Source organism: Oncorhynchus clarkii, chromosome 10, assembly GCF_045791955.1.
Source record: "Oncorhynchus clarkii lewisi isolate Uvic-CL-2024 chromosome 10, UVic_Ocla_1.0, whole genome shotgun sequence".
Taxonomy (NCBI): Eukaryota; Metazoa; Chordata; class Actinopteri; order Salmoniformes; family Salmonidae; genus Oncorhynchus; species Oncorhynchus clarkii.
Window position 1 is genome coordinate 15,641,721 of NC_092156.1, and position 27,368 is coordinate 15,669,088.

Sequence of the window (27,368 nt, forward strand, 5' to 3'; positions counted from 1 at the left end):
TGAGCCAATGGAGGCCATAATAGGTCTCCCTGGTGGCTTATCCCATAATTTGTGGATTTTTGGGAAGACATGAATAATGCTCCTGATTGGATAGTCTACTTTCATATTCTCATTATTTTTGCATAATGTCTCACCTTTCCACAAGAGACTTCAGCTTGCAGTGAATGTTCTTTGAACAGTGGTGTGGGGTCACGTGACAATTTCTGATAGAAAGTGGTGGTGTTCAATTGTCCCCGGATCTCATTCACATAGTCATCACGGTTTAACAACACCACAGCTTTGCTCTTATCAGCATTACGCCCTATCAAAGTGGAATCATTTTTTAAATCATCCAATGCTTGTCTCTGTTCTTTAGGGAGATTAGACTCTCTATTCTTGTTATTTATTCAGAATCAGAGACATCTTTTTCTGCCAATCTGCAGTATGTTTCTAGAGAGGGATTTCTGTATCTGGGCAGACAAAAGGTGGATTTGGCTCAAAAGGGGTATTCGTTCTGTGGGAAATGTCATTCTCTATTGTGTCCGAACACTCGTCTCAACCATACTTGACACATTCACATTTAGACTCCTCATTTATGGGACAGAAGAACTCCCTAAGTCTCAATGTACTAAATCATTTCTAAAACTCTATTGTGGTGTCAAAGTCATTACATGATGCAGTGGGGATGAAAGAAGTGGTGATGGGAAGTGAAGAAAGGTTAATCACACTCAGGCATTCTGACTGCGTGCCCAATAGCAGCGTTGCTCCTTTAGTAGCCATAAAATGTGATTCCTCCCTTCTTTCACTCACGCTATAACCAGCACTGCAGGTGCAATGAATGTATATAGCAAAGTGTTTAAGCTTGCGTTGTTATTATTAGCATCTTGTGTCTTTTTTAATATTGAGGAATATTTCACTTTCTCTGGCCATAGGAGTAACAACATGAATTGGTGCATGAGGCAGAAATAATGCAATGCTACTTGAGTTTTGCAATAAGTTGGAAGACTGTGTCCCCTTTTCTCAGCGGACGGAAGGAGGGCGGAGGGACTGTGAGTCAGGTGAGAGGTAGCCTCACCACTGCTCCCTCCCTCCCCTCAGAAGCAGGCCATCAGTCCAGAAAAAAAAATGAATTATTATGCTCACTCAGCTGTGCCTCACAAGTAATACAACAAATTATCTATTACTAGTGTGATCATATACCTACATTTTTTAAATATATAGTGCCTTCAGAAAGTATTCAGACCCCTTGACTTTTTCCACATTTTGTTACATTACAGCCAATTGTTCACCACCCTATGGGACTCCCAATCACGGCCAGATGTGATACAGCCTGGATTCGAACCAAGTACTATAGTGACACTTCTTGCACTGAGATGCAGTGGCTTAGACCGCTGCACCACTCGGGCGCCCTAAAATGTATTAAATAAATAAAATCTTCCGCATTCTACACACAATACCCCATAATGACAAAGCGAAAACAGGTTTTTAGAAATGTTTGCAAATGTCTTACAAGTAAAAAACTGAAATTCCTTATTCACATAAGTATTCAGCCCCTTTGCAATGAGACTCAATTGACCCATTGATCGTCCTTGAGATGTTTCTATAACTTCATTTGAGTCCACGTGTGGTAAATTAAATTGATTGGACATGATTTGGAAATGATTTCCCCACAGTTGACAGTGCATGTCAGAGCAAAAAGGATAAAGGAATTGTCCGTAGAGTTCAGAGACAGGATTGTGTCGAGGCACAGATCTGGGGAAGGGTACAAAAAATTCTGCAGCATCGAAGGTCCCAAAGAACACAGTGGCCTCCATCATTCTTAAATGGAAGAAGTTTGGAACCACCATGACTCTTCCTAGAGCTAGCCGCCCGGTCAAACTGAGCAATCGTGGGAGAAGGGTCTTGGTCAGGGGGGCAACCAAGAACCCGATGGTCACTCTGATAGAGCTCCAGAGTTCCTCTGTGGAGATGGGAGAAACTTCCAGAAGGACAACCATCTCTGCAGCAATCCACCAATTAAGCCTTTATGGTAGAGCGGCCAGACGGAAGCCACTCCTCAGTAAAAGGCACATGACAGCTCGCTAGGAGTTTGCCAAAGGCACCTAACGATTCTGAATGCCAAGCGTCACGTCTGGAGAAAACCTGGCACCATCCCCACAATGAAGCATGGTGGTGGTAGCATCATGCGGTGGGGATGTTTTTCAGCGGCAGGGACTGGGAAACTAGTCAGGATAGAGGCAAAGATGAATGGAAAAAAGTACAGAGAGATCCTTGATGAAAACCTGCTCCAGAGTGCTCACAACCTCAGATTTGGGTGAGGTTCACCTTCCAACAGGACAACAACCCTAAGCACACAACCAAGGAAATGCAGTAGTGGCTTTGGGACAAGTCTCTGAATGCCCTTGAGTAGCCCAGCCAGAGCCCGGACTTGAACCAAATCAAACATCTCTGGAGACCTGAAAATAGCTGTGCAGCAACTCTCCCCATCCAACCTGCCAGAGATTGAGAGGATCTGCAGAGAAGAATGGGAGAAACTCCCCAAATACAGGTGTGCCAAGCTTGTACCTAAGAAGAATTGATGCTGTAAATCGCTGCCACTGGTGCTTCAACAAAGTACTGAGTAAGGGGTCCGAATACTTATGTAAATGTATTATTTCAGTACATTTTTTATAAATTAACAAACATTTTTAAAAACATGTTTTTGCTTTGTCATTATAGGGTATTGTGTGTAAATTTATGAGGGGAAAAAACTATTTAATACATTTTAGAATAAGGCTGTAACGTAACAAGATGTGGAAAAAGTCAAGGTGTCTGAATATTTTCCGAAGGCACTGTAATTTCAAAATGGTCTGAGAAGAACAACATTGGCAGGACAATTCAAGCATAGTCAATATGCAGTGATAACGTCTTGGGCCTATAACCTATTGCACAAACCTCATTGCTACATAACTATTTTGAATTGGTTAATGTTGCATAGGCTTACATGTTAAAACAAATCTGAGCGGTAGATCTCGGCTTGAATTTTGACTCAGAACGTGATCTTGACTCAGGGAAGGTTGGTTACCACTGCCTTAGAGCAACACTCAATCAATCAATCTCCACGGGCATCCCCATCTCTCTGGATGAATTATCCAGCCCTCTCCCACTACCAAAACTCTCACCCTAACAGACAGACACCAGCACTACAATACAACTCCCTTTCAACCCAGCTATAATACACCCCCACACACACTCCTCATCCCTAGCTTCTCACTCATGTCTCTCCTCAGGCAGGATTCCTGTGCAATTAAACCTTTTGTTCCCATCAATTATTAACAGCCTGCGCTGCAGCTAACCGCTAACAACCGCTAACAGCATCCCTCAGCACTGAGCATGGCTAATTATGCCCCTGCTGGATCCTCAAACTCCCAGCAGGGAAGACAGGCCAACCCTCTGCTCAGCGAAGCCCAGCAGGGAGCACCGAAGCTGGGTATGGAGGTTGATAGTCAGCTTCCGTGGAGCTCTGTGGTGGTGGAAAGAAGCCAACATGGGGGTTATTTTCAGGGGTTGGAGATGGTGTGGGGTAGAAATTCGAGGTTGTCCTTAGACACAGATCTAGGATCAGATAACCTTACCCCCTTATATAAACCATTTATCACGTTTTAAGGTATGACCCAGGTGCAGACAGTGTTGAAGAAACTAACATTTATTCTTTAAACAGGGGTGGGAAAACTACAGGTCAAGCAGGCAGGGGTCAATGATCCAGAGAGGGTGTAAGGCACCGGAACAGCAGGCGGGCTCAGGGTCAGGTCAGGCAAAGGTCGGTAATACAGAGTAGAGGCAAAGGTACAGGACGGCAGGCAGGCTCAAAGTCAGGGCAGGCAGGAAAGGTCAAAACCAGAAAACAGGGACTATAGCAAAGACAGGAGAAAGGGAAACTGCTGGTAGGTTTGAACAAACAAAAGGAACTGGCACAGACAGAAAACATAGGTACCCAGGGGATAATGGGGAAGATGGGCAACACCTGGAGGGAGTGGAGACAAGCACAAGGACAGGTGAAACAGATCAGGGCGTGACACCATTAGTGGGAAGGGAAAGATCTGACCCTACATCAGTGGTTAGGGGCTTCTCTCCACATCCCATGGACTGTGTGTGTAGAGGGACTAGGGTGAAGTTACCCAAGAGGCATATGTTGGGTGAGTTTAGCATTTTCCCCACTAATGGTTAAGTTTAGGTATGGGGATGGGAATACATACACATGGATTTAGTACTGTAGATATGTGGTAGTGGTGGAGTAGGGGCCTGAGGGCACACAGTGTGTTGTGAAATCTGTGAATGTATTGTAATGTTTTAAAAATGGTATAAATTGCCTTAATTTTGCACGACCCCAGGAAGAGTGGCTGCTGCTTTGGCATGGGGATCCATAATAAATACAAATCTGATCCTAGATCTGTACCGAAGTAAACTGTCACCCCAGAGCTTGTCTAGAAACCCCACAACAAGACAGACGTGACAACAACCGACATTATGCCTCTCACTTACCCCCCACTTTGACTCTGTGCACACATTCGCCTGACACTCCACAATGTTAACCCAACACAGCTAGGCTTGAAAACACACACACGCACACACTGTAGGCTACGCAAACACACACATTACAGTAGAGTATGATAATTGTGTATGTCACATATGGGAGGCTCCGATGACACATGGCCACAGCTGCAAGGGGCTCCATGGGGGCTTACAGTACAGCCTGCTAATATGAGGAAACACACACACACACACACATACTTTGAATGAAATTCTCACACATACTTTGATATCACATAGCAGCACTGATCAGATATCAAAAACAATACACACAATCTGTCCTCCAACACCCCGCCCCTCCCACACCCACATTAATTTGTTCTCTCTTTTAAACACAAGCACACATACTTCCCCTCTGGAACAGGGGCAATATTTGATTTCCCAGCTGTTGTCTGATGGCTGTCAGCACCACCGCCACAGGAACAAACCTGGAGAGTCTGCTCACACATGCACGCACACACACAAAATCAACCTTAATCACATGGCAGCACCTTCCTCACACACACACTCAACTTTCTCCTGTGTCTCACACACACACACACACAAACCAACCCCTTATACCTGTCCCTGAACTTATCTTTACACCTTACACCTGGCCTTATCTTTATCCCACTACAGAGGGAGAATCAAGCATTGTTTAGTTAACAATCAGGCAGATGTGAGGTCTGGTCTTAGAGCAGGCTATCGGCAAAGGCTCAGCTGAAAACTTGTGCTGATTAAAGAAGCAATAAAACGGGCCTTCATTAGACTAGTTGAGTGTCAGCATTTGTTGGCTTTCTTCTGAAACTCGTCAGTCAGAAATTGCCAAGAAACTGAAGATCTTCAGAGAACAGCACAGACGGGCTCTAACCAGAATATAAAGGGGAGTGGGAGGCCCTGGTGCACAACTGAGCAAGAGGACAAGTACATTAGTGTCTAGTTTGAGAAACAGACGCTTCACAAGTCCTGAACTGGCAGCTTCATTAAATAGTACCCGCAAAACACCAGTCTCAACGTCATCAGTGAAGAGGCGACTTCGGGATGCTGGCCTTCTAGGCACAACTAGAGGTTGACCGATTAATTGGAATGGCCGATTAATTAGGGACGATTTCAAGTCTTCATAACAATCGGAAATCGGTATTTTGGGGCGCAGATTTTGCAGATTTATTTAATCTTTATTTAACTAGGCAAGTCAGTTAAGAACACATTCTTATTTTCAATGACGGCCTAGGAACGAGGCAGAAACACAGATTTTTACATTGTCAGCTCGGAGGATCCAATCTTGCAACCGTACAGTTAACTACTCCAACGCTATAACCACCTGCCTCATGAGGAGCCTGCCTGTTACGCGAATGCAGTAAGTTAAGGTAAGTTGCTAGCTAGCATTAACTTATCTTATAAAAAAACAATCAACGACTGTCGTTGCACCAATGTGTACTTAACCATAAACATCAATGCCTTAAAATCAATACACAAGTATATATTTTTAAAACCTGCATATTTAGCTAAAATAAATCCAGGTTAGCAGGCAATATTAACCAAGTGAAATTGTGTCACTTCTCTTGCGTTCATTGCACGCAGAGTCAGGGTATATGCAACAGTTTGGGCCACCTGGCTCTTTGCAAACTAATTTGCCAGAATTGTACGTAATTATGACATAACATTGAAGGTTGTGCAATGTAACAGGAATATTTAGACTCATGGATGCCACCCATTAGATGAAACATGGAACGGGATAAACGTTTTGTTTTCGAGGTGATAGTTTCCGGATTTGACCTAAGGCTCGTATTTCTGTGTGTTTATTATAGTTAAGTCTATGATTTGATATTTGATAGAGCAGTCTGACTGAGGGGTGGTAGGCAGCAGCAGGCTCGTAATAGTCAAAGGTATATGGTTTAGAGAGAAATAGTCGAGGCGTTATAATTCCTATAGTAACTTGCGGCTGAACTTGAAAGGGGTTCCTTCGTTATTTTACCGTTCATGTCTTCCATAGAGAATATCTTGATCTACTTCCAATAAGGTCTGTGTTTCGTGCAGGTTAGGGTGCAGGTTAGGGTGCAGGCTTAAACCGCCTCTGCGTTTTGATACCCGTGTAAATCTCACTAGGAAAAGGTTTGTCAACATATTTTCATAAATCCACTCTACAAAAAAAATGATCTTCGCTTATATTTAGCCAATATTGATCAGAGTTACCCTCTCCTATGGATATCTACACAGTTATAAAATTGGCAAGGTGGTGTAAGCCTACACGAAACACAGACCTTATTTTAAGTTAATCTAAAAATATCTTATGGAATAAATGAATGAAGGAACCGATATTTTCAGATTTTGCTAGAAAGAGTCATGGGAATGATGACTCGCACTTTGGTAGTCAATTCTTACCATGTCCATTATTAAAATAGGATTTCCTGCATATAGAAATTAGTTTTTGTTTACAACATTCATCACAGGTAACTTAAACTCTATTTTTATTCAAACAGTTGAGAGTATTTGTCTCCTATGCAGACTCATCAGTATCATTGTCACTTCAGAGCTGTGTGTGTGTTTTACAGATGGCAGAGAAAAGCAAAGCACCAGTGTGGGACTATTACATGGAATTGGCACCAGGGAAAGCAAGGTGTCTTATTTGTGATAAAGATGTAAGCATGGGGTCAGCAACGGCTAAATCAAAAAATACCACCAACCTGTGGAATCACCTTAAGAACACCCATGTATTATATTAAGTTAAAATAAAAGTGTTCATTGTTCATTCAGTATTGTTACAATTGTCATTATTACAAAAATGTGTGTGTATATATATATATTTAAATACATTTAAAAAATCTGTCCGATTAAATCGGTATCGGCTTTTTTTTGTCCTCCAATAATCGGTATCGGCGTTGAAAAATCATAATGGTCGACCTCTAGGCACAACCCGTGACTGTGTCAACCTGCATGTGCCCTGCCTGCCATAGGAGTTGCTAGACTGGAGTCGCTAGAGCATGATGGGATAAGGACCAACAATTACTTTCAATTGAGAATCAATCAGGAAACTGCATGGCCCTATCTTTATTTTATGTAAAAATAGTCATAAAATCATTAGATAATTATGTGGACTAGCCAACATGACTAACATTTTGAAAGTATTGAAACATAATGTTCAAAACCCACGAAGACAACCCAAAACAATATTTTAACCATTAACGCCTAACCAAATGGTCCACAAGGTTATCAATGTGTCACAACACAAGAGCAATGGCCCTATCAATATCCATTTAACCCAAAGCCAAAAGTCAGAAATAGCCATATAATAAATGCCTTACCTTTGAAGATCTTCTTTTTGTAATCTCAAATGTCTCAGTGACACAATGAGCGGCCGTTTTGTTCGATAAATTCCTTCTTTATATCCCCAAAATGTCAATTTATTTGGCGCATTTGATTCAGAAATACACTGGTTCCAACATGACTACAAAGTATCTAATAAGTTACCTGTAAACTTGGTCCAAACATTTCAAACAACGTTCCTAATCCAACTTCAGGTATCCTAAAATGTAAATAAAATACAATTTAAGACTGAATAAACTGTTTCTAATACCGGATAAAAACAACGTGAAGCGCGCTCCAGTTCACACACAACAAAAGACTAAAGCCCTTCAGAGTGACACCTACAAAGAACAGCCCTACTTCATTTCTCAAAAGAAAAACATCTAACAATTTCTAAAGACTGTTGACATCTAGTGGAAGCCATACGAACTGCAATCTGGGCCTTAATAAATCAGGTCTCCCATAGAAAAATATTGGAAAACACAGCGACCTCAAATTTCCCCCCCTGGATGGATTGTGCTCGGGTTTCGCCTGCCAAATCAGTTCTGTTATACTCACAAACATTATTCTAACAGCTTTAGAAACTTCAGAGTGTTTTCTATCCAAATCTACTAATTATATGCTTATCCTAGCTTCTTGGCCTGAGTAGCAGGCAGTTTACTTTGGGCACGCTTTTCATCCGTGGCGTGAAAATACTGCCCCCTATCCCAGAGAGGTTAATTAATTGTTAAACTAGATAGTTCATTGCCCGCGGAAGTAAATGTATTTACCATAAAACATATGGATCAATATTGCATGTCCAGGTTATCCCCATATCACCAATTTCATCCATAGAGAAAATACTACTTGATGAAAAATTGCAGAATATTTTCCTTACCTGTTAGGTTGCCAATGCTGTTGTAATCTCTGCGTTATGGACATCACCTAATACCATGATGAAGAGATAGCAACACTTGCATCAAGCGCAGCACTTGAACAAATGTCTGTTCAAATATTTTAACTGAGTGGGTCTCCATTTAGCTATAAATATAATTTTGGGGGTTTTAAGCATATTATGCTACTCAAACCTAATTAATTAAGGATATGGAACTCCAACCACATCGCACCCCAGGTATTCTCTTTAAAAATGCAGCCAAGGGAAAGCATGTAATATTCCTAGATAAATAATTAAATAATTAAATAGAAAAAGTAAAACACGATAAAAGATATGGAGATGTTATTCATCATATTATTAGCCTACTGAGTGGAAAGATAATTTACAGATGCCCCAAATAATGGTGGAAACTACCACAATACAGCAACTATAGGCCTACACAGAACTCCAGGATCGACATGGTGGTGGGCACGGTCCGACCTTTTCAGAACAACGGATCATTTATCACTAACTCGATAAAGACAATACAGCCGGCTGATATTTTTTTCGAAACAGCGTCAAGGGACAACGGAATGAAAAACCCAAGCACCGAAGTTTGCCTTAAATGGTCACGCGCGCTCCGGTCACACAGTATGGGGCTGTCTGGTCCACATTTCGGATGGTACCGTTATTCGGCACAGATCCACTCTATATAGGTTAGTTATATATGATAGATTTATAATTTCACGGCCGTCATTCCAAGAGCATTACACGCGTAACAAATCCGCTTCTACAGCTTTCCATGAACGCGCAGTAATACAAAATTATAGAAATTTACAATATGCATTATAAGTACAATAATACGAAAGTCGTCTTACCGTATGGCGCCTATAACTAAAGTCGTCTGACGCACAGTTGGTTGTCTCCGGAACGGGCCAGGCCGGCTGTACATCGCCCCATGCCGGGCGTCCTGGGACAGAGACCCCGAGGGAGAGGGCACTGAGCACCAGGCATTCCTGCCTCTGTTTCAGCAGCTCCAACTCACACAGACCGGCCAAACTCGCCTCAAGGCGCTCCTTATTCCGATTGCGCTCCGCTGTCATTGGGAAAGAAAACGTTCGGTACATCGTTCTCCCTTGCTCGGAGAGTGGCTGAGTGCTTACTCTTTGGCTCTTTAATCGTTTCTCAGCCGTTGGTCGTTCCTTCCTACTAGTATCCAAGTGAGGCTAAATTGTCTGCATATTTAATTTCAAAGTGACTTTACTCTTTGGTTTGATATACATGTTTTAAAGCGAAGTAGCGAATGTAAACTATAAATACAGCTGCGAACCATTGTATGCAGAACCGAACCCATACCTACTGCTCGCTCAATGATGTTGCTGGATTCCAATTCCGTAGCTGTCAATTGTACATTAGCATGCCCGGGTTTTTCAGAGGGTCCATTGGTTACCCAGAACCCACAATAGTTAATATTCATAAGTATTCTGCTCTTCAAGATGTGATTGGACAACGAGCTATCCTTTGTATTCCTAAACGCGCAAGGTCACATTCACCCAGCCAGTTCAATGAATTAATCTTTCATTAATGCCTAAAAGTTAACACCAAGGGATCGTGAAGCGTTGATCACGTTGTACCAGCCTTTCATGAAAATCCAAGCACCTTCTCTGGCTACCTCGCCTATAAACCCATTGTCAGTGAAAACGGAATCAGTGATATCGTATGACTAGCTGCAAGGGAGACCGACGGTTCTATACGCTATTTATACTTGAAACAAATAACAAAGGTTGGTTGCAAAGTTCACTGATAAGTAGGCTACTGGAGACATACTCCCTGCCTGTAGATTGTGTACATTACAGCCTAACAAGGGGAAGGCGCCATCTGGTGGCCACATGTATCTCTTTTTATTTCTCCCTCTCACACGCACACATGCCCACCCACTTTTGGTATGAACTATAGGTGCAAGACCCAGCCTAGAGTGCAGCGTAGCATCTCAATAGTCCTACATAGTCTCCCTTTGGGCCTGTGGACAGTTGAAATGTGGGATCTGCTCATATACAGTGATATAATCGGTTTTCAGATCATTGCAGAGTGATGATGAAATGAGACTTAAATCACATTAGTGCTACATAACAGATTGGGTGTACATATCAACTGTTTCTAATCTCACGTCTTCAGGGGTCTGGAACATTTGCCTATATGGAACATGCAGCCTGAAGAGTCCACACCTCTCACCTAATCATTGCTGGGAGATAGCTAGTTGCTTCGCAAATGGCACCCTGTTCCCTTTGTAGAGTATGTCTCGAAGTGTATGTCTATGTAGGGCTCTGGACAAAAATAGTGTACTGTATAGGGAATAGGGTGCCATTTGCTACGCATCATCAGATAACCTTAAACAACCTCTGATATAACGAGCAAGGACACAAAGGAACAATGATTAACAGCTGACTTTCGAAATGCCTCCTCTCACTTATTTAATAGGGCTATAAAATGCATGTCTCATTTACAAATGTCTTAGTAACATGGCAGCATCATTATTAGATTAAATGACATGAATGAAAATAGTGACTAGAAATTAATTGAACTGAATGAATGATCAAATGTAGCACTGACAATTGGAAGCAATGTGAACATTGCTCAAGGGGGTACTGAAGAATCCCCCATTGAAAAAACATCACAATTCATTGGTATGGACAGAAACAGACAGCTGCAGGGATGAGTCAGACAGAAAATACCTATTTGATTGACTTTATTTCATTCCCTCCATCTCTCCTCCACAAACCAATAAAGCCTTTAGAATCTTTTTCTTTCAGAGTTTTTCCCAAAACCACGACCAGCGCAGAAGGGTTTCACTAGTCTGTGTACACTGAAACGATACACAACATAGAAATACAATATATTATCTGTATAACACAGGTTGGTGGCACCTTAGAGAGGACAGGCTCACCGTAATGGCTGGAGCGAAATCGATGGAATGGTATCATACATGGTTTCCATGTGTTTGATGTCATTCCAGTTCCAGCAATTATTATGAGCTGTCCTCCCCTCAGCAGAATATTTCAGTCATATATCGGAGATCAGAAGGCTTTAAAAAAAACATCTGGTATTGATACAGAGGATATAATACCACAGTGTTTGAGATGGAAAAAAATCTGAAGAAATTGCACCTGTCTGAGGTGTGTGTGTAATGAAGTGAAGGGTTTGAAAGAATTTGTCAGGCTTCTTTACCTGGCTACCCAAACACCTTGCTCCGGCCAAACGTTATGCCACACCCACGGACAGTAGTTTCTCCCACACAATGAGTCTGGATCTGAGTATCTCCCCGACCATTTCTAGAATGCTAACTGTTCTGAATTGGTCCCAGAAACGGACAGGTTGGGCCAGAGCCAGAACACACGCAGGTCAAGCAGCTTTTTGAAAATAATCTGATTGGTTTGACATGATCCGATCGCTGATGACTGTTTGGTACAACACCCCTCATTTTGACATAACCACAAACGACTTCAACGATGGAAGTCTCAGACTGAAGTATGTAGCGAACACAGAGCAGTGGAAGAATTCAGTTTGAGTCGTCAGGAAACATAACTACAACCACAAGCTCTAAAATACATCCTTTCAATTAGCTATTTATGTCTCATACTCAGTATAACACATTCTCTATATTCTGCAAATTGTTAAGAATTGATTTAGAATGTTCTACAATTCGGCAAACATGAACAGGTCTGTGGCTTTGTGAGCATTCAAATGAGTAAAGCTCTTTCAGTTTCAGGTTTTTGAAGAACACTACTCTTTGGCTGCAATATATTTTGTTTGTTTTCTCAGACACTCAAACATGCTTGCTGACCATTCTATTGTAAAACACTCTGCAAGCTTTCAACTACCAATATATTAGATTCATGTAGGTTGTTGAACAGAGTACATTTTTTTCTGGGCTATTTGAGGCATTCTTGCAATATAAAGCACCCATGCATAGAACGCATCAGATTGTGAATGAGAACAAATGGGACAGGAAGCTAGCATGCATTCACTATCGAAGGGTCCACAAGGGTCTCAAGTTTTTCAGAAACCCTAACGAAGGCAGCTTGCTGTCAATGTTAGTGAATTCATTAAATACATGTATTGCATAAGATTAATAGTTTTATCTTTAAGGGTCACCAAGTCATTTGGAAGAGATTACTATTACCTCAGAATACCTTACTATTCCTCCCAAATACTCTTTTTAGTTGCACATCGTCCCACATTGGTTGACTGCTTTCTACTCCTCTTCTAAGGGCCACAACGTCAACAGAAATGATTGCCATGGTGAGATACAGGCAAAAAATGTAAAGTACAGTACAGGTCATTGTAATCTCATCATGGGCCCTTTCTCTTAAAAATAAATCTGCCCTGAATTGTCACGTTGTCATTGTTAAAATTGGGCAATTTGTCCTAAACAAGGTCAAATGGCCATTTTAGTAACATTAAACCATGTCATAGCGCAAGGGAGTCGGGGAAAATCATTCTGCAATAACGTAAATGACTCGCAATCAAAAATGTGTGTGAAATGCTACCGACTGTATCAATCCATATTGTTTTTTTTCTTCATTCAGATGAAACCCTCCTCTTTTTGGAATGTACGTGAGTTGAACCCATCCCCTCTCTGTGCAATGCTAATGAGTCCAGGGTCGTATTCATTAGTGCACACCACAGCAAAATGTTTTGCAACTGAAAACAAAAATGAATATCTTATTTGACAAATTCAGGTAGGTCCTCCCTGTTTTGGCTCGTTTGCTTCCTACTGAATACAACCCATGGCTAAAGCATTGTATCCCAATGCATAACATTTTTCAATTCTGACATTCTTTTGGCTCAAATGTTATTTCTGCACACCGTGAACCAATCCCTCAAACACACCAGTTAGTGGCTGAATCAACTTTTGAACAAGGCTTTGTTTGTTTCCCAAGTCATCATAAGAATCCTAGAGAGTCAATGATAAATACATGGGTGGCAGGTAAATATGGACGTATATAGCAGTCAAAATTCAATCTGAAAATAACATGTCTTTTGATAGCTATATGCTTCCATAGACAGATGCGGGAGATACTAAACAGATAGCTTCGGCCACAGTAGAAATCGTTAGACAAAATCGACAGACACAAAGTGGTAATGGTTGATAGCGTCAATTTGACACATCCAATATGCCAGAATATAGCCCATGGCAGACATTTTTGGGACGACACAAAGGACTACAGAAGGTCAGACCCGAGTTCAAATACATTTAGACATTTTTAAAATACTTTGAGTGTTTGCATTAGCCAGCCTAGAATACCAAGTGGTTGGGGTTTGCAGTTTTAGGACTTTTCTATTGGTCCACAAGGCCAGACAAGCTTAATCAAGCAAAGCTGAAATATTTTAAAATGGTATTTGAATAGAGGTCTGCAGAGGGTGAACACTGATCATTTCCCCAAACGTTTCTTTTACACTGTACATAAATAAATCAATAAATATCTGAACTGTACAATATGCATTATTCTTTTTCTACAGCTTCAAGCATATTTTTCAATGAGGAATTTCACAGTTTTAATCATCAAATACATCGTTGTAATTGTCGTACTTCAGTTCAGCTGCAGTATCCCTTTGTAAACGTCTCTACGAAAAAAATACCCTCCCTAAAATACTGTCTACTCCCTCTCTGGTTAAAAGCTGAACACTTTAAAGTTCATAGAGTGAGAGTATAACATCCACATTATCATAACACTGGTCATTATTCTCTCTGTCTGACAGTATTTAGGCTGGTAACAAATACTGGGGGAAAAACATGAATGATCTCTGTAGCGCAGAAATTCAAGCTCCATTGCATGTGTAAAATCACTTAGGGAACATACCAAGGCCTATACAGTACACTCTGAGTACATTCTATTCAAGCCAAGGACAGGATAGCCACAGATGAATTGATACAACACAAAGTGGCCAAATAAAAGATGACAAGAATACTGCCCAAATTGAAAAAACACACGTTAGCATAAAAGTTGACACAAATCTTGGCAACAATGAATAGGTGTATCCATAACCTAAAACAAATCATCCTGAAGGATAAGGTTGGAGACATGTTTGGATAAAACCTAAGCACAACGTTGAGATAGCGTTTGGGGTTGGCTAGGGCAAAGAATGCCCTGTTTATGGAAGAGGGTTGCATCATCAAAACATACTGTGTACCTCTGCAAAAGCAGACTGCTTTCTCATCCATATATGGTAACAACCAATATATTCTCACTGCTGCTAACAGCTATAGCTAGCTCCCCTGTCCACAAATCAAAAGGGGTTGGGCTACTCTACACACAGTAGAGAACATGCCTTAGAAAACGACAAACACTTAAACAGAGAATAACAAAGCCATGGCACAAGCTCTCAGGGAAACCTGCCCTGATACACCACGGAAGCCTGGTAAAAGTGTGCCCTGACTGCAATCGACTTCCACAAAAAATAAATACGGAATTATATTTTCATTTATAATATACTTTGATTCTTTGTGGTTCTATCCTAGAAATGATGGATTGTGTTGAAACACTGCATGCTGATTATGCTTCCGGTACGGTCGTAACCTGTTCCCAGAGTCCTAAGGTCTGTTAAAAAAAAAAGGATACTGCAGCTCCACCACTTTGTCCAAGAGTTCCTAAAAAGGCGATGTACTAACTAACCCCTTACCCAGTCTGAGACAGAGTACGCAGAGGTTTCAATACACATCTCCACCAGGAAAGCAATTTGTTTTCTTCAGACGGAGACAAGAAACTGCATGCTTTCACCGGCCCCCCACGCCATCCCAGTCCGCACGTGGCCCCCAAAAACAAAAAACTTTACAGTACGACATTCTCGGAAAACAAGGTGATAAAAAGTTCAGAGTTCAGGCCAAGGTGGGTCACGGCACAGCTAGTGCTATCCGGGATCCTTGGGACGTTCATACCCTAATCCCTAACATTAACCCCTAACGCTAACTTTCGCTATAACCTTTACCTAACCTTAACCCTTACCTTAAATGATTTCAAATTTAAACTTCAATGGGGTAGGGACGTCCCAAGGATCCTGGGTAACAAGGACCATCACTGCGGTCTTTTCACATGATGCAACGATGGCTGCCGTCCCACTCCGGTCCTGATGGTGATGAGGTCACTTCATGCCGGAAGTTGGGCAGTGGGAGAGTGGCCCTGTCCACCTTGCAATAGAACATCCTTCTGTTCTTTGCCCAAGAGTTCCAATGAATGGTTGGTTAGATATTGCACATAATGTCCCGGCTGGTGGCCTTGGGATTGTTTCTCAGTGATATCGACTCCCTTTCTCCTCCGATTCAGAGTTAAAGTCCTTTAAACCCATGCCCTTCTGCAGGTTTAGTAATGAGTCCTTCATCTGTAGAGGGACAAAGGAAACATTTCAACTTCACAAGCTCGACTTCAAAACTTTTTGCAAAAATCATACATTTTTTATTTTGTTGAAAATCATGCATTGAAGTCAATAGGAAGTATATGCAATGTCAAAGATTTTTAGCATTCGTAAATTAAGTTGATTCCTAAATTCACATCACATTGAATACACATTACATGCCGTCACATTGAATACAGTACTGCATGTGTTTGAACAACCATCTATGACACACACACACACACACATTCTCAAATGGTAAAGTTTGTGAATGAACAATCCTTCTCTGACCTAATTGGTCAGTAATGCGAAGGCCATCAGTATTCTACTGATTGGCTGTCTCACCTCATCCAGCAACATCACAGACGACTTGATGATCTCCTTCCACTTCTGCAGCTCGTCGTCATGGTAACGCTGCTGCGACTCCAGGAGCTGGGCCCACTCCATCTGGGTCTGGGGCAGTTTACTGAGAGAAGGGGAGAGCGAGAAACACACACAAACACTGTTTTTAATCTGTAATTTGTCTGGTCAATTACTGTCATATTGTGGTGACACTTTAATAATGTTCTAAACTCTAAAACAGACTAACATACAATTCCAAAGTCATTCCACAGGGCTGGTATCGAATTGGGTTGTAGTGTATTTGTGTGAAGTACCTTTCTTGTGGTCGTATGCCATGCCATGAGGTGAGACTCTGTGTGGTGTACTCCAGCATCCACAGCTTATAGAACAGCATCATGTTCAGAAACACCAGCAATACTAGACTGTAGATAGAGAGAGAGTAAACAGAGAGTAGAGTGAGAGAGAGAGTGTGAAGCCAGAGAGTGCGAGAGAATAAACCGAGAGAGAGAGAGATGTAGAGAAGAGAGAAAGAGGTAAAGTAGAGAGAGATATTTAGAGTAAAGAGAGGTAGAGATGACATAAATCTATGTTAGACTAAGGATAGCAGGATTCCCCTGGAATGTGCATGCCTTCAACTACTGCAAAGGAAGAATATGTTAACACTCATGTCTAGTGTATGTATGGGGTGAACCAAGTCCATCAAACACAAACACATATCTAATCAACATGGTGTTATGAAAAAAGTTGAATACCTTATACAGATCCTATAGGATGCATGAATGGAGACAGGGAAAGAGAGAGAGAGAGAGAGAGAGAGGACAATTACACACATCACCAGACAAGAAGACAGGGTTTTTCTGCTTTAGAGTAGTAGGAGAGGGGGAAAAATAAAATATATTAGATTGTCAATGTTTGGTTTCAGTACGCCTAGAAAGTGGAAACGCATGGGAGTGTCACAATGTTAAAATGTTATCACAACTTGAGACACCTCGTCAGTATTTTGATTGATGTTTTTTTAAACAATAGTGTTACGGTAGTTAGCTAAAGAGTGCAGTAACAGTTCATTAGCAAGAGCACCACCTTTGCTAGCAAATACGACGCGGTCTTCAAAAGGTGTCTCCATTAATGTTAACCTTCTGACATTCTCCACTTTAGTACACCAAGAACAAGACAAGTTGAAGTGGACAGATTTAAATCAGATGAGTCACCACAGGCAACTTGGACACATAAATGACACCCAAAACATTCAACATCAACTGAGAAAAGTAGAGACCAGAGATATCTATGGGATCTTCAATGGATAGTTCTCCACCCATAGAATTAGAGTTACTAGAATGGACATTTGAGGGGCTTTGGCCATTCTAGTAATTATATTTATATGGTTGTACCTCTCAGTAAACACATGAAAGAGAATCTCAAACAACCAGGTGTTGCCATGGTGACAGCCCCCCAGGGTGGTGGTGGAAGGATACTCACACAAAGCTGATGATGAGGAGTAGCTTGGAGACGCTGTAGAGCGCTAGGCCCCCTGGGACATGGTCCGGGATGTGTCTGGTCTGAGTGGAACCTGCAGGAAGACAGGTGACCATTTTGGATCAATACAAAAAGCCACGCAATACCTAATGCTTTATTCCTGCCCATATCAAATATTACAGCTGCAGGTAATAAACTATTTGTTTTTCACAACCCTGATACAGTACAGGTTTTTGTGATGACAATCGCTATGAAAATCTACAGCGCAGTGCTACACAAACATTGCGGCAATTGTTCTGACAGTTGTTCCATTGTGCCAGGAAAACGCAAATCACAAGCATCTTAAGAATTTGAATATTATTTGAACCCAGGTCTGATTGAAAACTCATTAGAAATTGAGCACAGCTGCTCATGAGGCTTAAGGGTGTCCTAAAATGTACACCATACTCTGAGTCAAACAGTCATCAGCAGTCAGTCTGACCTGCCACTTGTTTGATGCGATGGTGGTGGGTGACCTCCTCGTCCTCGGGGGTGGTGACGGGGCTGAGGGCCTCGTCCATGTGGGGGGGCCGCAGGTGGATCAAGGGCCTTTTCCGCCGCCTCAACGCCCCTGCCCGTAGAGCCCTGGCCTTGGGGGACTGCCTGTGGGGCTCAACCAGGACCACCTCCACTTTACTCAGCTCCAGCTCTGGAAAGAGTTAAAGGAAAGGGTTTATGCTTATTTCACAAGCTGCATAACACAGTTTCTCTCAAATGGCACCCTATTCTCTAGACAGTGTACTACTTTTGATCAGGGCCCTTAAGGCTCTGGTCCAAAGTAGTGCACTATATAGGGAATAGGGTGCCATTAGGGATGCAACCAGTATGACACTGTATGGTATTCACAGAAGCTGGGTCTTAAATCATGGAGAGATTCAATAGCCAGGGTGCCAGTATGTTTCTGCTATTTACTTCTTTGTTGTGAGTTGTTGGCAAGGCAACTACCAAAGGACCCACTTAAGTAGAAACAGACCGGCATGCAAACTACAGGTTTAAGCAAAGTAAATTACTTAATTCTTTGAGTTAAATATTTACTTAAATAATTTATCCTGGTGATTAAGCACTATCTAAAGAGTACTCATTCTAGTTTCTCAAGTGAGAATACAGTTGATTTAAATGTTTTAAGAAAGACAAATCCCTAGCCTCTCACCACCATCCTGATCTCGCGAGCTTACATTCTGTTTCGCTACACGGATTCTTGATGAAGTGAAGTGAAACGAGAGCACAGCTGGCAGGATGGTGGATCAGGCTAACAAATACTAGGCTCCAAGAATGACCCCAGGCTCCACACCATTCATATTCTAGATTAAACTATAGTCCAACTGACCTAAGTGTCTGAAGTACTCGTCCAGGCCGCTCCAGAAGTTCCTCTCGATAAAGCCCTTGACCAGCCCCCACGGCTGTTTCTTGTAGCGCAACTCTGTGGATACCCTGCAGGACACACACACACAGACACACATAATTCAACCGTTATTACACCTACTTGGTCAACCTTAAATTTTACTTATTCTTTTAATACATTTTGAATACATTTCACCCAAGGAGTCAAGTACTGCATTATCAAGGTTGTGTTCAGTAGGGAGAAAACATTTTTTAAACAGAGTGAAATGAAGTGGCACTACCTAAACATGTCCAATCAGAACACTTGTTATTGTCTTCCGTTGTAAAGCATTTTGCTAGTGTGCCCCACTGAACACAACCCTGGTTGGAATTTTAACAGCTAATTTTAATAGAGTGGAGCACCCAATCTCCAATCATAGGAAGAATAGAGGGAAATCTCTCACCTTAGCCGACACTTCTTCCTGGCCACCCTGGTGAGCACGTAGCGGTTTAGGGTGTAGAAGTAGTCATGGTAGGGGACGTCGTGTGCTATCACCTCGGCATCTATGATGTAGCACTCGCTCTCCTGGCTGGCCTTGTACAGCGTCTAAAGATATGATATGGAATATGGAATAGTGGTGTGGAATAGTGGTGTTAACAGACAACAACAAAAGAGGCCTATTCTGGCAATTGGAAGGCTGCAAATGACATTAAGCCATTTGTCATCTGAAAATGAATGTGGTGGTTTTTCTATATGTTTTAGTACCTTCTATAAATAATCAATAATAAGAACATTGCTATCAGCATTCATAATATTTTTTATAAGCATTCATAACAACCTGTGGCTCCCAAAAGCAGCCTGTAAGTACATTCATAACAACCCGTGGCTCCCAAAAGCAGCCTGTAAATACATTCATAACAACCCGTGGCTCCCAAAAGCAGCCTGTAAATACATTCATAACAACCCGTGGCTCCCAAAAGCAGCCTGTAAATACATTCATAACAACCCGTGGCTCCCAAAAGCAGCCTGTAAGTACATTCATAACAACCCGTGGCTCCCAAAAGCAGCCTGTAAATACATTCATAACAACCCGTGGCTCCCAAAAGCAGCCTGTAAATACATTCATAACAACCCGTGGCTCCCAAAAGCAGCCTGTAAATACATTCATAACAACCCGTGGCTCCCAAAAGCAGCCTGTAAATACATTCATAACAACCCGTGGCTCCCAAAAGCAGCCTGTAAATACATTCATAACAACCCGTGGCTCCCAAAAGCAGCCTGTAAATACATTCATAACAACCCGTGGCTCCCAAAAGCAGCCTGTAAATACATTCATAACAACCCGTGGCTCCCAAAAGCAGCCTGTAAGTACATTCATAACAACCCGTGGCTCCCAAAAGCAGCCTGTAAGTACATTCATAACAACCCGTGGCTCCCAAAAGCAGCCTGTAAATACATTCATAACAACCCGTGGCTCCCAAAAGCAGCCTGTAAATACATTCATAACAACCCGTGGCTCCCAAAAGCAGCCTGTAAATACATTCATAACAACCCGTGGTTCCCAAAAGCAGCCTGTAAATACATTCATAACAACCTGTGGCTCCCAAAAGCAGCCTGTAAGTACATTCATAACAACCCGTGGCTCCCAAAAGCAGCCTGTAAATATATTCATAACAACCCGTGGCTCCCAAAAGCAGCCTGTAAGTACATTCATAACAACCTGTGGCTCCCAAAAGCAGCCTGTAAATACATTCATAACAACCTGTGTCTCCCAAAAGCAGCCTGTAAATACATTCATAACAACCCGTGGCTCCCAAAAGCAGCCTGTAAATACATTCATAACAACCTGGCTCCCAAAAGCAGCCTGTAAATACATTCATAACAACCCGTGGCTCCCAAAAGCAGCCTGTAAATACATTCATAACAACCCGTGGCTCCCAAAAGCAGCCTGTAAATACATTCATAACAACCCGTGGCTCCCAAAAGCAGCCTGTAACATAACAACCCGTGGCTCCCAAAAGCAGCCTGTAAGTACATTCATAACAACCCGTGGCTCCCAAAAGCAGCCTGTAAATACATTCATAACAACCCGTGGCTCCCAAAAGCAGCCTGTAAATACATTCATAACAACCCGTGGCTCCCAAAAGCAGCCTGTAAATACATTCATAACAACCCGTGGTTCCCAAAAGCAGCCTGTAAATACATTCATAACAACCTGTGGCTCCCAAAAGCAGCCTGTAAGTACATTCATAACAACCCGTGGCTCCCAAAAGCAGCCTGTAAATATATTCATAACAACCCGTGGCTCCCAAAAGCAGCCTGTAAGTACATTCATAACAACCTGTGGCTCCCAAAAGCAGCCTGTAAATACATTCATAACAACCCGTGTCTCCCAAAAGCAGCCTGTAAATACATTCATAACAACCCGTGGCTCCCAAAAGCAGCCTGTAAATACATTCATAACAACCTGTGGCTCCCAAAAGCAGCCTGTAAATACATTCATAACGTAATAGCATTCATAATGCATTACACACAGGTGATCATAACAGTGACTGTAGTTACGTTACGTCAAACGCAAACAAAGCATGAAAACAAACTATGTACAACATTTAAAACCTCTATGACCTGCATTGCCACTGGGAGGCTCCACTCACCTGAGTCTCAGTGACGGTGGCGGTCTTGGGCGCCAAGGGGTTGGTGAGGGAGACGGTGTACATGATCTCTCTGGTCTGGTTGCCTGCCTCGTCTTTCTCTTTCTTCCAGGGGTGATAGACAATGTCTAGACGAAGAGTGAAGACAGACAGAAAGATCAGCCCTTACTCCTTTAACATTTGCCCAGGTTTTAGTCTGACACACATTGAATTCTTTCAAAATGCAACCTTCCTGCCTTCCTTCAAATCTGATCTGTGAGTTATTGTGGTGTCCACTTTACCAATCCAGCCATGTCAGATAAGGATTTACCTCAAGGGAGGAAGGAGAGAAAAACTGATCAAGGATCAGGTCACCCCCGTCCATGTAATCTTCATCATTAAGATCTAAAAGGTAAAACTGGTCTGGGTACTGTGGTGTCACCTGAAAAGCGTCTCTGCTCTAGGAAGTCCCTCATAAAGGTGGACTCGGTGAAGAGGATGTCGTACATCTTGTCAACGCTGAACTCATACACCTCGTTCATGTACTGCTTCCCATTCAGGTCTTCATGAAAGGCCTGCACCTCCCCTGCTGCACACACACAGAGGAAGGAGAGCAAGTGAGTGAGTGTGTGTGTGTATGTGTTTTAATATACAGGAATAGGACAGTGACAGAGTGAGTGTGAGTGTGTGAGTGAGTGAATGAGTCGTCGTGTATGCACGCATGTGTGCAAGTGAGCGCGCATGTGCATGTTTCAGAGACCCAAACCTTCGTCGTGCGTCTCGGAAGAGTCGCTGAGCTCAGTAGGGAGGTCCTCATTGTCGTTGAAGTCCAGCGAGGGCGAGGGGGCGGGACTGCTGTGACCACTGCTCCGGTTGTCCAACCCCGGCAACTGGAGTGTCAGGAGTTCGCCATCAGGGAGACACAGGGGGAAATCGTCCACGGTGGCCAAATCAAACTACAGAGGAAGAGGGGGTCATGAGCGAAGGGTCAAGTCAAACCATAATCACAGATCATTGCCCTACCTACTGCCTACATACTTGTAAAATTGAAAGCTCAGCAAGGGATAATATGGTTGAAATGCCACTGGTGTGGTGTGATCTTGGGAGGGCCCTGCATTGAATTTTAAGCTTGAGCCCTACCCATGCATGCAACATCCAGGCCCTACCCTACTCAGGCCCTTCCTTTGTTAGTATCCATTAACTGCTGGTCTCTGCCCCTCACTCCCAGGGCTGCTCTTCTGCTAGTCTATGTGTGAGTATCCATAGCAACGGTTCCACCTTGGGGTGCTCAGGAGATGTGAACAAGAGCAGTTAGCTGTTAGCTAGTTACATTTCCTTACTCTAATTTATTTTATTTTATTTATTTCACCTTTATTTAACCAGGTAGGCAAGTTGAGAACAGTTGAGACCTGGCCAAGATAAAGCAAAGCAGTTCGACACATACAACGACACAGAGTTACACATGGAGTAAAACAAACATAGTCAATAATACAGTATAAACAAGTCTATATACGATGTGAGCAAATGAGGTGAGATAAGGGAGTTAAAGGCAAAAAAAGACCATGGTGGCAAAGTAAATACAATATAGCAAGTAAAACACTGAAATTGTAGATTTGCAGTGGAAGAATGTGAAAAGTAGAAATAAAAATAATGGGGTGCAAAGGAGCAAAATAAATAAATAAAATAAATAAATAAATAAATACAGTAGGGAAAGAGGTAGTTGTTTGGGCTAAATTATAGGTGGGCTATGTACAGGTGCAGTAATCTGTGAGCTGCTCTGACAGCTGGTGCTTAAAGCTAGTGAGGGAGATAAGTGTTTCCAGTTTCAGAGATTTTTGTAGTTCGTTCCAGTCATTGGCAGCAGAGAACTGGAAGAAGAGGCGGCCAAAGAAAGAATTGGTTATGGGGGTGACCAGAGAGATATACCTGCTGGAGCGCGTGCTACTGGTGGGTGATGCTATGGTGACCAGCGAGCTGAGATAAGGGGGGACTTTACCTAGCAGGGTCTTGTAGATGACATGGAGCCAGTGGGTTTGGCGACGAGTATGAAGCGAGGGCCAGCCAACGAGAGCGTACAGGTCGCAATGGTGGGTAGTATATGGGGCTTTGTTGACAAAACGGATGGCACTGTGATAGACTGCATCCAATTTGTTGAGTAGGGTATTGGAGGCTATTTTGTAAATGACATCGCCGAAGTCGAGGATTGGTAGGATGGTCAGTTGTACAAGGGTATGTTTGGTGGCATGAGTGAAGGATGCTTTGTTGTGAAATAGGAAGCCAATTCTATATTTAACTTTGGATTGGAGATGTTTGATGTGGGTCTGGAAGGAGAGTTTACAGTCTAACCAGACACCTAGATATTTGTAGTTGTCCACGTATTTAAGTCAGAGCCGTAGAGAGTAGTGATGTTGGACAGGCGGCAGGTGCAGGCAGCGATCGGTTGAAGAGCATGCATTTAGTTTTACTTGTATTTAAGAGCAATTGGAGGCCACAGAAGGAGAGTTGTATGGCATTGAAGCTTGCCTGGAGGGTTGTTAACACAGTGTCCAAAGAAGGGCCAGAAGTATACAGAATGGTGTCGTCTGCGTAGAGGTGGATCAGAGACTCACCAGCAGCAAGAGCGACATCATTGATGTATACAGAGAAGAGAGTCGGTCCAAGAATTGAACCCTGTGGCACCCCCATAGAGACTGCCAGAGGTCCGGACAACAGGCCCTCCGATATGACACACTCAACTCTATCAGAGAAGTAGTTGGTGAAACAGGCGAGGCAATCATTTGAGAAACCAAGGCTATCGAGTCTGCCGATAAGGATGTGGTGATTGACAGAGTCGAAAGCCTTGGCCAGATCAATGAATACGGCTGCACAGTAATGTTTCTTATCGATGGCGGTTAAGATATTGTTTAGGACCTTGAGCGTGGCTGAGGTGCACCCATGACCAGCTCTGAAACCAGATTGCATAGCAGAGAGGGTATGGTGAGATTCGAAATAGTCGGTAATCTGTTTGTTGACTTGGCTTTTGAAGACCTTAGAAAGGCAGGGTAGGATAGATATAGGTCTGTAGCAGTTTGGGTCAAGAGTGTCCCCCCTTTGAAGAGGGGGATGACCACAGCTGCTTTCCAATCTTTGGGAATCTCAGACGACACGAAAGAGAGGTTGAACAGGCTAGTAATAGGGGTGAAAACAATTTCAGCAGATCATTTTAGAAAGAGAGGGCCCAGATTGTCTAGCCCGGCGGATTTGTAGGTGTTCAGATTTTGCAGCTCTTTCAGAACATCAGCTGACTAGATTTGGGAGAAGGAGAAATGGGGAAGGCCTGGGCGAGTTGCTGTGGGGGGTGCAGTGCTGTTGACAGGGGTAGGGGTAGCCAGGTGGAAAGCATGGCCAGCCGTAGAAAAATGCTTATTGAAATTCTCAATTATAGTGGATTTATCAGTGGTGACAGTGTTTTCTATCTTCAGTGCAGTGGGCAGCTGGGAAGAGGTGTTCTTATTCTCCATAGACTTTACAGTGTCCCAGAACTTTTTTGAGTTAGTGTTGCAGGAAGACAATTTCTGCTTGAAAAAGCTAGCCTTGGCTTTTCTAACTGCCTGTGTCTTATGGTTTCTAGCTTCCCTGAAAAGCTGCATATCACGGGGGCTGTTCGATGCTAATGCAGAACGCCATAGGATGGTTTTGTGTTGGTTAAGGGCAGTCAGGTCTGGGGCGAACCAAGGGCTATATCTGTTCCTGGTTCTACATTTCTTGAATGGGGCATGCTTATTTAAGATGGCTAGGAAGGCATTTAAAAAAAACAGGCATCCTCTACTGACGGGATGAGATCAATATCCTTCCAGGATACCCCGGCCAGGTTGATTAGACAGGCCTGCTCGCTGAATTGTTTCAGGGAGCGTTTGACAGTGATGATAATCTCAGACAAAATTCAAGGAACGTAATTTTTTTCTGTGAAATAATCTCTCCTCTCGGTCTTATATTTGACGAGGTTGAAGTTGATCTTAGTCAGATGTGACTGTACTGCACAGCAGAGCACAAGCAAATTGCTCAGCTTTAAAAAGTTTGAGATCAATTTAGTGATAACTGAGCCCTGCCTGTATCCTAGATATTGATGTAAAAACAGGCCCTATCCATCCCTAACCCAATGTATAGTGTTCGGGCCCGTCAGGCTTGGGTAGCAGAGTCTGAGGTGGGCTAGCTGACTAAGTTGCTGACTCTAGAACACTATACATTTTGTCTGTAGGTGATGCAAAGCAAGAATTGGTCTAATATCTAGTGGTACTCACGGGAAGGAGAGGGTCGATGATGCCCGGGCAGGGCAGGATGTTGTCGGGGAAGACTCTGCGGGACAACAGGGGGCTGGTGTCGCCTTTGACGTCTGCCGTCTTGGCGAGGGTGGTGGCGTCATTGGCGTCGTTCTCCTCCACCGGCAGCTCCTCGCAATACCTAAAACACAGGGAAGCACAACAGCTGTAGGTCACCGTTGTCAGCACGGGGAAGCACAGCAGCTGTAGGTCACCGTTATCAGCACGGGGAAGCACAACAGCTGTAGGTCACCGTTATCAGCACGGGGAAGCACAACAGCTGTAGGTCACCGTTATCAGCACGGGGAAGCACAACAGCTGTAGGTCACCGTTATCAGCACGGGGAAGCACAACAGCTTTAGGTCACCGTTATCAGCACGGGGAAGCACAACAGCTGTAGGTCACCGTTATCAGCACGGGGAAGCACAACAGCTGTAGGTCACCGTTATCAGCACGGGGAAGCACAACAGCTTTAGGTCACCGTTATCAGCACGGGGAAGCACAACAGCTGTAGGTCACCGTTATCAGCACGGGGAAGCACGACAGCTTTAGGTCACCGTTATCAGCACGGGGAAGCACAACAGCTGTAGGTCACCATTATCAGCACGGGGAACGGTGCCAGCGCTTTACCCATGGTCATCGGGGTCACCGATGGTGTGTGTGACTATGGGGTCAAAACTCACCCCATGGTGTTGAAGTCATCGTCTGGAGGCACGTAGTCCTCGTCGTCGCTGGTCAGACCCAGCTCATTGCCATAACACTGATGGACAAAGTGCCACAACTCTTTGGGACACAAAGGCTGAGATAGATAGAGAGAGGGAGAAAGGAGAGATGAAAGAGGGAGAAGTGATAGAAGGGGGAAAAGGTGAGATTTGATTAAATTGGCTACAATACACTCTCCACAGTGTTGTATTTGAATTAAAAGTGAACAGTCATACATGTAACAGTCGTACCTTTTCTAGCAGAGCATTCTGCCATAGTCTGAACATCATCATGTATGTCCGATCCCTTGCGCCGAACGAGGTGAAAAAGTGCTGTGGGAAGCAAGAAAAGGTTAGGATACTATATCACCAACCTGATAGGAAAGCCATCTGTCTGTCATAAAAAAGGTTCAATCATTTATTTGCGCATGTGTGTATATAAAGTATGTGCATGCATATGTTTGTGTGAGCATTTGGTCTTTTATTTGGTAA

At 43.0% G+C, this 27,368-nt stretch overlaps 2 protein-coding genes across 5 annotated transcripts in view; both read right to left on the bottom strand.

Moving 5' to 3' along the window:
- LOC139418057 (dapper homolog 3-like) overlaps window positions 1-10,374 on the bottom strand; it is a 40,044-nt gene extending 29,670 nt beyond the window's left edge. For 2 of the 3 annotated variants that reach the window (XM_071167210.1, XM_071167212.1), the window contains exon 1: window positions 9,562-10,374. In XM_071167210.1, the coding sequence (XP_071023311.1) occupies window positions 9,562-9,810 (249 nt within the window). In that variant the 5' untranslated portion in view covers window positions 9,811-10,374. Of the gene's footprint in view, window positions 1-8,707; window positions 8,930-9,561 lie in introns of those variants that run through there. The other variant, XM_071167213.1, reaches the window with a different exon arrangement.
- A 1,046-nt stretch (window positions 10,375-11,420) lies between these two features.
- LOC139418058 (protein Aster-B-like) overlaps window positions 11,421-27,368 on the bottom strand; it is a 59,563-nt gene continuing 43,615 nt past the window's right edge. For both annotated transcript variants that reach the window (XM_071167214.1, XM_071167215.1), the window contains 13 exons: window positions 27,129-27,209; window positions 26,859-26,974; window positions 26,158-26,317; window positions 22,644-22,833; window positions 22,320-22,466; window positions 21,902-22,026; window positions 19,711-19,853; window positions 19,254-19,357; window positions 18,369-18,575; window positions 17,891-17,981; window positions 16,729-16,836; window positions 16,418-16,538; window positions 11,421-16,060 (listed from right to left, as the gene is read on the bottom strand). In XM_071167214.1, coding sequence (XP_071023315.1) covers window positions 15,971-16,060; window positions 16,418-16,538; window positions 16,729-16,836; window positions 17,891-17,981; window positions 18,369-18,575; window positions 19,254-19,357; window positions 19,711-19,853; window positions 21,902-22,026; window positions 22,320-22,466; window positions 22,644-22,833; window positions 26,158-26,317; window positions 26,859-26,974; window positions 27,129-27,209 — 1,683 coding nt within the window. In that variant the 3' untranslated portion in view covers window positions 11,421-15,970. The remainder of the gene's footprint in view (window positions 16,061-16,417; window positions 16,539-16,728; window positions 16,837-17,890; window positions 17,982-18,368; window positions 18,576-19,253; window positions 19,358-19,710; window positions 19,854-21,901; window positions 22,027-22,319; window positions 22,467-22,643; window positions 22,834-26,157; window positions 26,318-26,858; window positions 26,975-27,128; window positions 27,210-27,368) is intronic.